At 33.9% G+C, this 14469-nt stretch overlaps 1 protein-coding gene across 1 annotated transcript in view; it reads right to left on the bottom strand.

Annotated features, from left to right (window-relative positions):
- Positions 1-6: 6 nt before the first annotated feature.
- LOC129809718 (dystrophin, isoforms A/C/F/G/H-like) overlaps positions 7-14469 on the bottom strand; it is a gene marked incomplete at its 3' end in the record, with an annotated part of 29239 nt that continues 14776 nt past the window's right edge. Inside the window, exons 2-4 of the mRNA XM_055859757.1 lie at positions 7108-7169; positions 4860-5329; positions 7-3334 (exon numbers count right to left, since the gene is read on the bottom strand). Of these exons, the coding sequence (XP_055715732.1) occupies positions 7-3334; positions 4860-5329; positions 7108-7169 (3860 nt within the window). The remainder of the gene's footprint in view (positions 3335-4859; positions 5330-7107; positions 7170-14469) is intronic.

The following is a 14469-nucleotide window of genomic DNA, read 5'->3' as shown; positions in this document are numbered from 1 at the left end:
ATTTCTGATAGAATTCTCAAGATCATCGAGTTCTTCGGAGATTTCTTCAGCGTCAGCTGCAGATTCTGGACTTTTTCTCAAAAGTTTCTCTACTTTGTCTAGATATCCGTGTTCCTGGACGATAAGGGTCTTGAAGTCTCCTAGTTGGCTTGAAATATGTTCCAAAAGGGCAGTTCTGGTATAAACCAATGAAGTTACTTCATTCCATCTTGCGTTCAATTTGGTAAATTTCTTAGCCAGATAGGAGACTTTGCTCTCCGTTTTCTGCTGCACCAAATCATCAACTTGGATCAAAATTTCATTCCCAGCTTCAATAAGTTCCCGAAACTTCACAGTTTCTTGCTCACATGCCTCCTTGAGACTTTGGAACTTCAGCTTGATCTGAAAGAGTTCATTCGAATTGGATATTTCACAATTTTGATTCTTTGGCGTATTCATCTGCAGATCATTTAGCCAGAACTCCATATCCTTCATCCTAGACACGATACCCTCAGTCTGCGATATGGTTTGATTGAGTTTGCGTGAGTTTCCATGGAAGAGGTCAATTAGCTGAGCGTACATGTCATTGAGATGACCAATTTGTTCCGCCATTTGATCAGCATGTGGCTTCTCGCTAGATTTCACGATAATTTCACTGAAATTCTTCACACTAATCAGATCAATTTCCATCTTCTTGATCTCAATGGCATGCACTTCATACTCCTCACTCTTCTTCTTCAACATCTTTTGCTCGCCCACAATGAAAACGTCTTCCTTCAGTACAGCAGCAATCTTCTCCATCTGCCCCAGAATACTCTCCATTTCGCGCCGGAAGTGATTGTGATTCTCAATAGCGGTATTCTGCTTAATAATCTTCTCATTAACGATACTCGGAATCTTCTTCCAAGCCTCTAAAATACTGGATGCTTCCTCCGAATCGGCATTTTCGCAAAAATACTCAAAAAGTTCATGCATAACCTCAAATTTTTCCAACAAACAATTCAGTTGCTTTAGGTTGTCCGCCATGATTTTCGGATTATCATTGAGTGCTGCAGCTTCTTCAGATGCTTGAATCAGAGCTAGGAGTTTTTCCTTCTCCTCGGACAGATCCTCCGTGCCTCCCATTTCCTGCACAAGTCTCTGAATGGCTCTCTTTAGATCCGACCAACTCTCACTGAATTGATCAAACTCCACCTTCCATTCTTTCTTATCCTGAACACTGAGTTCTTTTGCTTCATTGATTTCCGGATTCAGAGACTCCATATCACTCAACCTGGTTTCCAGCTCCTCTCGGGAGGCATTCCCAGCATGCTGCTTGAACCAATCCCTCGAATCGGCAAGAACTAGCTTCAGGCCGGTCAGGATTTTATGGTACTTCTCCCGATCGATGTCATTTTTGACCTGACCAGTAAGATCTTCGAGCTTGAACACAAATTCATCGTACTTCGAGCCGATCTCCAGCAGTTTTCGCTCCTCGAGCTCCAAATCGGACGACGTCATCTCGGTTTTGCAAGCATCCAGAAGCTCCTTAACCTCAGCATATTGATCAATTTTCGATTTGAGTTCTTCATCGAGATTGTTGAGGAAGCTTGTTCGTCTTTTGAGTTCCATCCCTTCCAGGAATTGCGTACTATCCTCAAACTGATCAATAAAGTTGAGCATCTCTATGAGTTTCCCTTCTAATTCGAGAACCCTTTCGGTTTTGTGAAGTTTTCGTTTCTTCTTAGACTGTGGAGAATCATCTACTTCCTGTTCCGTTCTAGACACCTCAAAAGTATCCATCTTCTCTTCGTGCGTGATCATTTCTTGGAAGTCCTCCCAATTTGGAGGTTTTTCGATCTTTTCATTAGAATGAACGGGAAACTGGAAGCCCATGCTTTCAATACGCATCTGCTGGACTTCCAAGATCTGTTTCAGGGCTTCACAGCGATCATTGAGGTTCTCAAGGTTTTCCACGATGTCTGCATTCAGAGAACTCGCTACAATCTCCAACTCTTGAATGTATCTACTGAAAACCTGAAGATCTTGTTCTCCATAGCGTAGTTCCTTCATTCTGGTTACGACTCCACCAATTTCCGTAACTTCTTTTCCTTCCATTGACTTCAGATCGCTTTCTCTCGCATCCATCCACCTAATGAGGATTCGATAGTTATCCGTCAGCTTGGTCCATTGATTGCTCAGTTCTTGAAGTTTCTCCCATCGATTAGAAGTCCATTTCAGAACGTGGGACCACCTCTCTCCCAACGCCGCTAACTTATCCTCCAGATCACTAGCGTTTTCCGGTTCATCCTCTACAATCACAACTAAATTACTTAGACTGTCCACCAACTTCTGCTGCTCCTCCAAATCCCGCTGGAATTTCTTGTGTTCCTCGAATTGCTCCTTCAAGTCCTCTTGACTCGGTCCGATCTCCCGAAACCGCGAAATTCTGTCTTCTGTATTCGTCAAGAAGATCCTCAACTCCTCAATCTTCCGAGATTGCATATCATTAAGTTGATTATGAATTTTTCCCTGAATAAATTCTGCTCGGTCCCTCAGAGAATTCCAACGCTTATTCAAAAGCCGCATCTGCTGACGAACTTCTTCCTGTTCCTCCTGCGTCAACCCTTTGGTCCCAAGAGTCTGTGAATCTGTAATCAGACGAGCTCCTTCTTCAAGAGCCGCTCCAACAAAATTCTGCTGCACTGACAGTTTTTTCATGAAATCTTGATACTCAAGAAATTGGTTTCGTGCCTCAGGCAGATCTGCAGCTTCCGTGAGATCTTTAGCCAGAACTTCCTCAGCTTCCAGCAATACTGTCAGAACTTCCTCAACAGCCGTTTGATAGGTGCCAATATCTATTGAAGCATTCGTTGCTGTGGAAACTGGCCTAGACCGCACTTCAACTACTTTCACTTCTTCACTCTTCACCGGATCCTCAGTAGCACTTCCTGAACCACTCAAACTCTCCGTCACAATTCTTTTAACACTCACACTTGGCAATTTACTTAGATCATCAGCACTTTTGGCCAGAGATATCTCATCGAGGGCTGTTAAATTGCCCACATGAGTTATTCTCTCTTCCCGCACATACTCCTGACCCTTTGACACTCCAGACCCATCAATATTCTCCCCCACTTGAGTCTCATCCAGCAACTGGATCTCATCCATGCTCTCACTCTGCTGCACCAACAAACTCTGACTCTCCACCGTCTCTTGGCTGCTGAGCTGCTGTTGATTCTCAATGGCATGATATAAATACATCACATACATGAGTATCGACTTCTTGTCCGGTTTGTTTGTGTTCACATCTTCAGGATCTAAGAGTTGATCGATATTCAAGTAGCGACTAGCCAGATCGAACGCCATTCTCAGTCTGTGTTTGTGATAGATGAGCCACAGAGACACAATATTAGTAATTCTTTTCATTTTTTGACTGTAAACAGACACTTTTTCGAGGTCACCCGAAGAGGGTTGTCATTTAGAAAATCCTAAGCATTTATTTATTGATTGCAAAAATAATAGAAAATTCTATTAGAACGAAAAACATAAAATTAAGAATGATCATATTATTTAAGTTAAACATAATATATGGAAAATTACTGTTAAAACTAGTTTTCAAATAGAAAATATACACATTACACTTTTTCTAAAAATTGAAATAACATCTGTTAAAAATAACATAGAATCTCTGTAAGATCAAAAATATCACAAATTATTCACCTTAAACCAAAAAAAACACAATAAAAGAAGATATCAATATGCTTTAGAAGAGTAGAAATATTTCATGTAAAAACATAGAATTTTTTACAAAATGTAAAAAATAAACATTTATGATTGTTCAATGACACTGATTTTAAACGAGAAATTCTTTAAAAACTGATTTTCAACGAGAAATTCTTTAAAATAAAAATTTAATATAAAATAGAATACACAAAAAATTCTAAGTAAGTATTTCATGTGAAAACATAGAATTTTTGCAAAATTTAAAAAAGAAATATTTATGATTGATTATTCAATATTATTCGATCTAAACAAGAAATTCTTTAAAATAAAAATTGAATATAAAATAGAATTCAAAAATTCCTTTTATATATTTTATGTAAAAACATAGAATTTTTGCAAAATGCAAAAAATAAACATTTACGATTGTTTAACGATACTCTTTTAAGCAAGAAATTCTTTAAAATAAAAATGTAATATAAAATAGAATATACAAAAAATGTCTAAATATTTTATGTCAAAACATAGAATTTTTTGCAAAATGCAAAAAATAAACATTTATGATTGTTTAATGATACTCATTTTAAGCAAGAGATTCTTTAAAATAAAAATGGAATATAAAACAGAATACACAAAAAATTCTAAGTATTTCATGTCAAAAACATAGAATTTTTGCAAAATATAAAAATGAAATATTTATTGTTGATTATTCAATATTATTCGATTTAAACAAGAAATTCTTTTAAGTAAAAATGGAATATAAAATAGAATATACAAAAAATGTCTAAATATTTTATGTCAAAACATAGAGTTTTCGCAAAATGTAAATTTGATTCATTAAAAACACGAGATTCTTTGAAATATTAATATAAAATAAAATAGAATACACAAATAATTTCTTAAAATGGAAACATTTGTGTTTAAGGAAAAACATAGAATTTTTAATTAGGAAAAACAAAAATAAAAATAGACATGCTTTATAAAATATCGAAAAAAATCCATGTTCTATTAATAATGATTTCCGAGTTTTTTAATAATCTCATCTTTAAAGTTTTCATGTTTTTCTAAAATGAGAACCCCTTTGGTTATCCTCAACTTTCATCTTGAAAAAAACAGCTAATGATCTTCACGAAGATCTCTTGAGAAAGAATAGAAAAATAAAAAAGAAAGAGACTAACCTTGCCATTGGATGTTGCCTGATGGATCTCTCAAGATCGAATTTCGGCACGTGCTCGTGCAGAATGTAGAGGAAGGCCCGTCCATCGGACCAACTGCTGGAGAAGTCTCCAATCTTGAGACCATGTGGCTCTGTGTACTTACGAGCCCACAACATCAGGCTCTTTTCGATGCCACTCACACCTTGTGAATTGACTAGTTTCTGCCCATCGAAGCTCAGTGCAATGGCCCAAATGAGACCCAGCGTCAATTTAGCACTGCCCGCCACAATATCATCACTGGAGATATTCACCAGCTTCACTCCGCTCCTCTGAAGTACATTGAGAGCTGTGTTGATATTGTTGATGTGATGCACACGCATCCGGCCCTTCTCACGCTTCAATCGCTCATTCGTGAGCACCTCAAGGAGCGTGAGCAGCCTATGCCCATCCCGCAGATCCACAAAGAGATCCACCACCGGCGAGCATGTCGTCTGAATGGGAAAGTGACACGTGAATCAGCAAGATATTCATCACATGCTGTCATCGTCATTACATTGTGCAACTTCTGAATTCCTTGGGTTGTAATTCAAAATTTCGCGAAATTTGACAAAAATTGCAATGTTTCCGAAATTATGAAACAAGTAATTTCGAAACTTAACGTTTTGTTAAATAAATTGTCTGTTCCTGTCCGAGGGAAAATCTTTGGGAAAACCCAAAAAATTGATCAAGAAAAAATTTTAAAATTGTTGAAACTCATATAAGAATCGCAGAAATATTGATATGTTCGCAAAAGTGAATCTAGGAATAAACGAAATGGAGTTTTCGTCAAGTCAAGTGCAGAAACGATAAAATCAGTATGTTTCTGAAAACGCTGGAAACGGTCATTATATGAGCAATTTCTCAATTATGAGAATCCTCGCTAACTCTTGTGATTATATTAATGTTTTTCAACATCAATATCACCTATTACTTATGTTTTTACGTTTTATAAGAGAAAAAAAACTTAACGAAACTTGTTTACAAAGGCTTTGTCATTATTTCTCATTAATAAAAATAAACATAATATTCAGAGTGGACAATAATCTCTAAAAAGTGATCAATTAGTCATTAATTAAATCTAGGTATTGAAATATAGAAAATGCTATGTTATTAAAAACAAAGAAAATTTTCAAAGGTTTGGGTAGAATAACTCAAAAATATCATAAAAATTAATTATTTCAGTTCTACGTTGAAAAAAAATGTAATTTTATAACGAGAAATAAAACATAAAATAGCATTTTGCTTCTAATTCATACTTTTCCGAACAATAAACAAAAACTAGGGTGGAATCACCACTTCTCGCCAGTGCCCCACTTCTCGCCACTTATATTGAAATCGCTATTTTTCACGATTTATGAAATAAATGAGCCGCAAAGTTACTTGTACTTTTATTGCTGCTACGTATAGAGTCGAAAAACACTCATTTTTTGTTTTGAATTTAAATGTTTGGGCATTTTTTAGAGGAATATTTTAAGCAAATGCATCAAAACCAATATTTCTTACCAAATATAATAAGTGTCATGAAACTTTCATTGAACAGAATTTCCGATTTTGAATAAATAATAATTTGTCTATTGAACATTTAATTACATTCGACGAATACATAAAATTTCTATTTAGTTAGTTAATATTTCATTTTATATTATTTTTATGTAAAAATGAGGCATGGCGGAAAGTGGTAATATTCTAAAATTGATTCACCACCTGTCGCCATTGCTTTTCAATAGGCGACGCTAACTTCACTTCATAGATTCTCAGTTGTCAAATCTACTTTGTTTACTTTCTGCAATAGTCTAATTTAGTCTAATAATTTGATTTCTCAAATAAAAGTGAATAAAAATCATTTAATGTGAGTAATAATAAGGTGATCATGAGGAAAAAGAAATGCTGAATGTATTCTTTGCATAATATTGCTCAAAATAATCGAGTTTGAACTGGGAACAGAACTGGCGATAAGTGGTTACTCCAGCCTATCACTTACTCAATAATCGTTAAATTTAATATGTCAACTTACGAAAATCATGCAATGTTTAAATATTTCTTTATGCTCTATTTTCTAAATTACTTAATCTTAATTTCGTCTTAAGTAATACGGCAAATATTCAAAGTATATTTGAAAATTTCACTGAAAAATTCTAACCCTATCGCACCCCATTGTCAATCACACGCTAGATGCTAATTGATGGGTGTCAAGCAGAAGTGCAAGAGGTCACAAATTAAATTAAGATACCTTGGACAAGTGCGCATTTATCCACTTTGTGAACGTCTTCTTCTGAACATCTTGTCGTTCATCTGAAAATAAAAAAAGAAAAAAAAAGATATAAAAATCTCAATTGAAGAATATTCTTCTTTTCAGCCACATAATTCCAATATAATCATTTGTGTGCAATAAAACACTCCAACTCTTCACCTTTGCACAATTTTCTCCGCCCAACATTTTCGTAAATATTCCGTTTAATATTTGCCAGAGAGGAAAGATGAAAAACACATCGTTTACTCCATGAGCAAACATATTACGTAAAAAAAACGGCAAATGGTCAGTGAAACGCAAATTTTTACATTCTGTCACACAGAAAATGTTTCACACATTTTAATTACCATCTCTCAATTTTTTTTTCTTCTTTTTTTTTTGAAGAAGTGCCCTAGACAGATAATTTCACTCCGATATATATTTTTTCAATTAAAATTAATTAGAAGACATAATTATTTCTTAAATTTAATTCAAAATAATTAATTTATCTGGCGCGCTTTTGTGAGAAGCAAATTTTCTCTATTAACTTTTTCAACCTTATTGTCATCGCATTTTATCTACTTCATTCATCAATTCTTTTCACACTCTCTGGATGTAATTGTTAATTGTGCTCTTTTTAGTTTTAGAGCATAATTATATCAGTAAGTTTGTCTATGTATGAAATAGAGTATTTATTAAGAAATTCACTATACTTTTTCCATTCAAAGTTTTAGTGCAGCAATGAGAATAATTGTTTTTAATAAGATGTTTCTTCATTAATATTATTAAAAATAAACAAATAAAGCTCTTTATAAAGTTTTCACAAGTGATTCTTATCCGAGACAATAACCCTACTGTTGCTATACTTTCTTTACCAAAAAATAAGAAGTTAAGAGAAACAATATTTAATTTTTATATTTATATATTTAATATTTTAACCCTCAATATATTTTGTATAATGCTATAGCCTTCCTACATAACAATTAATAGAACTATAATTCAAGATTAAATACATTGCAAATTATACCACAAAGAGGAATAACTCTTTCGAAGATCCAAAAACTGGTTGTTGTTTTAGCTATATTCAAATTACTTATCAAAAGTAATCAAAATGAACCAAAGTGAAATTTTGTTCCTTATGGCTCCGGCACATCTTTTAGATCAGGAAAATTTCATGAAGTCGAAATTCCAATCCCTTTCTTTCTCACATGATTTGCATATGTCTATCTCATTCTCTCGCACTCTTCTTCTTCTTTTAAGCATCACACCAAATTCAATTTAGCGCAATCGAATTTGGTATGCGAAAGAATGAGATAGTCATATGCAAAACATGTGAGAAAGAAAGGGATGCGAATTTCGACTTCATGAAATTTTCCTGATCTAAAAGGTATGCCAGAGCCATTATGGATCCAGCCGCTCCGGCATATCCTTTAGGTCAGAAAAATTTCATAAAGTCAAAATTCACATCCCTTTCTTTCTCACACGTTTTGCATATGCCTATCTCATTCTTTCGCACTCCAAATTCGATTAAGTTAAATTGAATTTGGAGTGATGTCTAAAAGAAAAAGAAGAGTGCGAAAGAATGAAAAAGACATATTCAAAGAATGAGAGAAAAAAGGGATTCGAATTTTGACTTCGTGAAATTTTTTTGATCTAGAAGGTGTGCCGGAGCCATTATGATTCCGGTACACCTTTTAGACCAGGAAAATTTCATAAAGTCGAAATTCGCATTTTTTTCTTTCTCAAACGTTTTGCATATGTCTATCTCACTCTTTCGCACTCTTCTTTTTATTGTAAACATCACACAAAATCTTTCTTAGCTCAATCAAATTTAGAACATGAAAGAATGAGATGGACATATGTAAAACGTGTGAGAAAGAAAGGGATGTGAATTTTAATTTCAAGAAATTATCCTGATCTAAAAGGTGTGTCGGAGCCACTACCAAGAATTTGAACTAAATACGAAATCACTTTTGAGTTAAGGGGTATGTTAAAAAAAAACATAGTTAACAAAAAAAAATCAAAAGTTTGCCAAGACACATACTAACTAGTTTACAAAAAAAAACGAATAAAAAACAACTAGGGTAAGGGCTCATAATTTTGGACAGAGTGCTCATAAGCATCAATGTACTGAGTTTGAAGTGCGATATTTTCAATACTAATTGATTTTTTTGTTACTCTCTTTTCAGAATGAATTGATATGTAGAGGTGAATTTGATTCTTATTTTGGACAACTTGGTTATTAATTTGGACAACTTGGCTGTATATTTGGACAGCTAATCCGCCTCAATAGGATCAAAACTCCTTTCCAAAATAAGAAGTAACATCCTACTGGTGAACTTCTTAGAAAATTGCCCATTTTTCACACGAAAAACGTAATTCGCAAGGCAAATATCACTTCAGGTCAAATCAACAAGTCACTATAAATGTGAATCAACACAATATTCAACGAATATTTAATAATATCACTTAAAAACAGCAAAGAAAATTTGTGAGTAATTCACCACAGCTAAATAAGACTGAAGTAAATACGAAGTTCTGTCATATTTCTCGTAACCAATTGCCCACGCTGAACAAACTGAACAAAGCAATTTTAACTCAAATCATGTTCAAAATTTAATGTATTTAGTCTTAAAATCTTCCAAAAAGAACTAATATTAAGATAGAATTCATTATTCATCAAATATTAGAATAAAAATCAATAATTTTAATCAATTTATTTATAGTGTCCAATTGTATCCTCAAAGTGTCCAAATTTAGAAACTGTCCAAAATTATGAACTCTTACCCTATGTACGAATAAATGTTTGTCTTTTACCTGCTTTTTTGTGAATCATGCGATTTACAAGCATTTTGTAAGTCTCCAGTAGGAATCCACAAACATTTACGAATAATATTAGGGGAAAGCGCGCTACCTTCGGACGACGCAAGCTTCGGACAACTTAATTTTGCTTCTATGTTCTTAATGGATTTCAGCCATAGCTCTTTTCTTGAAATTTGAGACATTGTACTAGCTATTAAAATATACAGTACTCTCTCAAATTCGTGCATTTGGGACCGAAATGTCACCCGAATTAGAGAGAAATTCGTGCATCAAATTGTTTGAAATGCAACGATTTTTTGTTCTTCCGCATACTCGAACTAAGTTTACATACTCGTATTTATAGTAAATTTCATGAAACACCCTTTATAATGCAAAATAACATCATAACTGAGACGAAACATGCCAAATTTCAGAATATTATCTTCATTCAAAAACTTAAAAAATGTCGATAAAATTTTTCGAATTTAACTGATGCCCGAATTAAGAAGTAGCCCGATCTTAAAAGAGCCGAATTAGTGAGAGTCTACTGTAATATTATAACGGGTCAAATTCATTTAAAACAGATTAAAAATAATGAATTGTTCGAAGCTTGAGTCGTCCTAACGTACCGAGATTTCCCTTACAAAATATTCTTTCTGTGTAGGGAAAAGCTCTTAAGAGAAATCGGCGCCGCTCCGGAGAGACATCTATTATGTCAATTCAAATGCCAACGGGGAGTTTAGCTCTTGAGAATCTAGTGCAAATAAAATTTAACTTTTTACAAAATGCAGAGCAACTTATGACATATAATTTGTGTCATAGACCGTAAATATGGTATATGTCTTAGATAAATCATCAAAATTTGTTGCGTGTTAGATAAACTAAAGATTTCTTTATTTATTGCAAAATCTGTTTTAATTAGGTGATATTAAACTTTTTATCTGTTTTTTTTTTTTGAACAACTGTCTGTAAAATGATGTTTAAATGAATGTAAATGTAGAGCAACCTTTAAAAAATGAATTATTACTAAAACCATTTGATGGGTTATTGTCTGAGATAGAACATAATTTCTTTTGTTTTCATTTTCTTAGCCTATACCGCAAACACTGATCTCTATCTAACCTAATTCATAGAAAATTTGTCGATAAGCTTATGATAATAAATTTCTAAGAGCCACTAATATTGAGACATTCTGTGACAGAGGCTTGAGGCAAAAAAAAAACTACCTGGAAGCCAAGCTGAATGGAATGGCGCGATAAGACAGGTGAATTTTTATCACATTGTGTTCCTCACGAATGTTAAAACGATAAATGCCACTTTTCGAACAATCTCAACACCATGTATGAAATGTGTTCTTCAACACAATCTCTCCACTCTCTTACTCCATGTCGAAAAACCATAAAAACATCGGCAGTTGAAATTTTTCATTGACAGCATAGAATAAAATAAAAAGAAGAGGAGGAGGAAATAAATTGATAGCAAAAAATACATTTAAACGGCCGACAAATGATTCATTGATGAGTATAGCATTTTTCTCTTTCTCTCTCTCTCTCATTCACGCATCCAATAATTTCTTTTATTAATGCATTGAATGTTCGCGCGACGCAAACTAATTAAAATCAATTTGTGCGCGGGACTCCAAGTTCGATGACGAAGAGTTCACTGAACTGGCGGTATTCCCTCCTATAAAACCCGGAAAAATTTTTAGTGACGAAGACGCCCAATAAAAATAATGTTTTCTGGCAATGTTAAAGACTCTTTCACATTTCACTCAAAATATAAATTAGAAATCGTGACAATTTTACATGAAAACTCATTCCATTCTATATAGGGCATGACTTTGAGGCTTCGTACGTACACATAGTAGCTTCGAACACTTCATAATTTTTCTTATATTCCTTTAATGAATCTGACCTATTTTTTCAGGAAATGTCTGACTTAAGACTAGCTATTAAAATATGCCATAGATAGGTTAGATTCATCAAAAGAATTTGGGCAAATTGTCAAGTGTTCGAAGGTAGGGGAGACTGGGGCAAAAAGTCACAAAACGGATATTTTATTTTTTCACAAGCTACTCGAGCGCTTCAAAAATTTCTAATTAGCGCAGATTTATAGGAAATTTACCGATCTACAACTTTGTGAAAGTAATATTCCTCTATTTTGTAAGGAAATACGTTTATCGAGCCAATTTCTAAAAGGTAATTTTGTGACTATTCACAAAAATGCTGGGGCAAATAGTACGAGACAATGGGTATTATCATATTTTGATTCGGTTCATTACAGGCTTACGTAAACTTGAATAAATACCTAGAGAACACAAAAGACTGCAAATCGTTTGACCAATGCAAACAACAAGCGGCGAGACATGATAATGACATTTCTTTTCGCCGTGAGACATCAGAAATTGCTTCGCTTTTTTGTTACTTTTTGCTCTATACCTTTTGTTACTTTTTACCCCAAGTGGCCATTCTTAATAAAAGGATTTCTGGAGAAAAGAACTTTTGTGAAATTCTAAAATAGATAGCGGATTCGTATTCAAAAAATCCAAATTATTTAGAAAATATTCACCAGTGCATCAATTTTGGAAAATAAGTAGGGCAAGTGTGCCAAATTTCGGCATAGTTGCATGCAAGCGCCAAAGTTTCAAGTTTGAAATGTAATATTTTAAATACAAATTGATTTTTTTTATTCTTTCTTCTGAAAGAGTATTGCATGGAACCTTGTAAAGAGTTTACCGTCTTTATTTACTCTAAAATCATTCTTAATACATTTTAAAATGAATAAAAATGTAGACATAGCTTTGGTGCCCTATTTCGGCCACTTTCATTCTCATAGTTCCTTGCCCTTCGGGAATTCTTCCAATGCCTTTTTTACGTCATCTCGTTTGTCGTAGCTACATTTTTTGTTATCCTTTTGCATTGTATAATCTTTATAGTACATAAAATCTAAAAGTTCATGGAAATTCAAGGAACAAAAAAGGTGCCCGAAATTGCAAGTTGGTCGGAACTAGGCACACTTACCCTAGGTAATAATTGTTATCTTCTCCAAGAAAAATATTTCAAAAATAGAGCAAAAAATTTCGATATTTTTTATTTTCTAAATTCCTTGTCCGAATTCTAAGAAACTTACGTCATTAAAGAAGGTCTATGGAGGATATCTATAAAAAAAATTTGAGCCGTTTTCTTTTTTACCTTGGAAGATATTGAATTTTAATTTTTCGATTTGTGACTTTTTGCCCCAGTCTCCCCTACAGTATGTGCGAAGCCTGAAAGCTTTCCCCTATCTCCTAAAAGACTATTTCAAATATTCCCAAAATATTTTCCAACTTGTCTCTACTCCTCCCTCACAAAAACATTCTCATCATCATTCACAAATTAATCTCAATTGAATGTTGAAGCAAATGTGGGAGAGCTAAAAAGAAGAAGAAAAAGATTGCTGGAATCTAAGATTTTCCATCTGCTCTATTTTTACCCCATCTAGCACTTGGAAATTTATCTCGCCCATTTCAAACCACATTTTGTATAAATTCTTATTGGAAACTAACACGCATTATCACCATGTCATTGCACAAAATGCATCCAATGTGAAAAGCGATTAACACCCATTTCAGACACATCATAAATTAATCCGTAAACCACTTTGTGGCTTTGTGATCCTCATAGATGAAACATTATATGGATATATATCCTCTCAAAAAGTGAACAAGATCGAGATGCAGAATTTACCAAGAAGATTATTTTTGCGTCTCTCTGACTCTCATTTTGCTTTCCCATCGACCATTCAACATAACTTCATCAAGGCATATCAAATAGAAAGTTGTCAATTTATGCGACATAAATCTTCCACCATGTATTATATACTTCAATGGCGATTAAAGAAGAATAAAAGAATAAAAGATACAGACTCTTGATGCACAGAGGGCCAGTAATTGGGCCATTTCGGATGCATTTCGCATTTTAAGTCGATCATGTATGAAAATTAATGCAAATTTGCGTTCAGCTGCAATTTGTCCAACATATTCAATTATGGCTTTGTAGACACACAATTAACCACCGTTTAACATTTAAACATTTCTGCGTGGTTCTGGTGGGAAAATACATAGCAATTTAATGTGGAATTCGAAGAGAGCGAGGTCTATTGCAAATGTTTTCTTTTTTGTCAAAAATCTGAAAGAGAAGAATCTCATATCTTATCGCTACGTTGTTATCATTTTGGAAGGGCTGTAAATCTAACTAGTAGAGCATCGCTTTTATTTTTAGCCAAAAAGTCATACTGTATATTTCTTTAAATTCAAGAAAATTTGTAAAATATATTGATGATAGTTGTAAAATTTAGAATTTTGAACAACGCGGAATTTCCGGACAAACCTAGAGTTCGATGAGCATTCTTAAAACTTGATAAGTACTCTACTATAGATTAATCTATTTTGAGTGGTAATCGAAACACTGAAGAATTGCATAATTTCTAAACTATAGGGGAAACTGGGGCATCATCGAACATGAGGTAGCACCAAACACTAACTTGAACAAGAATCCGATGAACTCATACAAGTCTCGTCCT

This window comes from Phlebotomus papatasi, chromosome 1, assembly GCF_024763615.1.
Source record: "Phlebotomus papatasi isolate M1 chromosome 1, Ppap_2.1, whole genome shotgun sequence".
NCBI classification, from domain to species: Eukaryota; Metazoa; Arthropoda; class Insecta; order Diptera; family Psychodidae; genus Phlebotomus; species Phlebotomus papatasi.
This window is presented reverse-complemented; position numbering and strand designations above follow the sequence as displayed.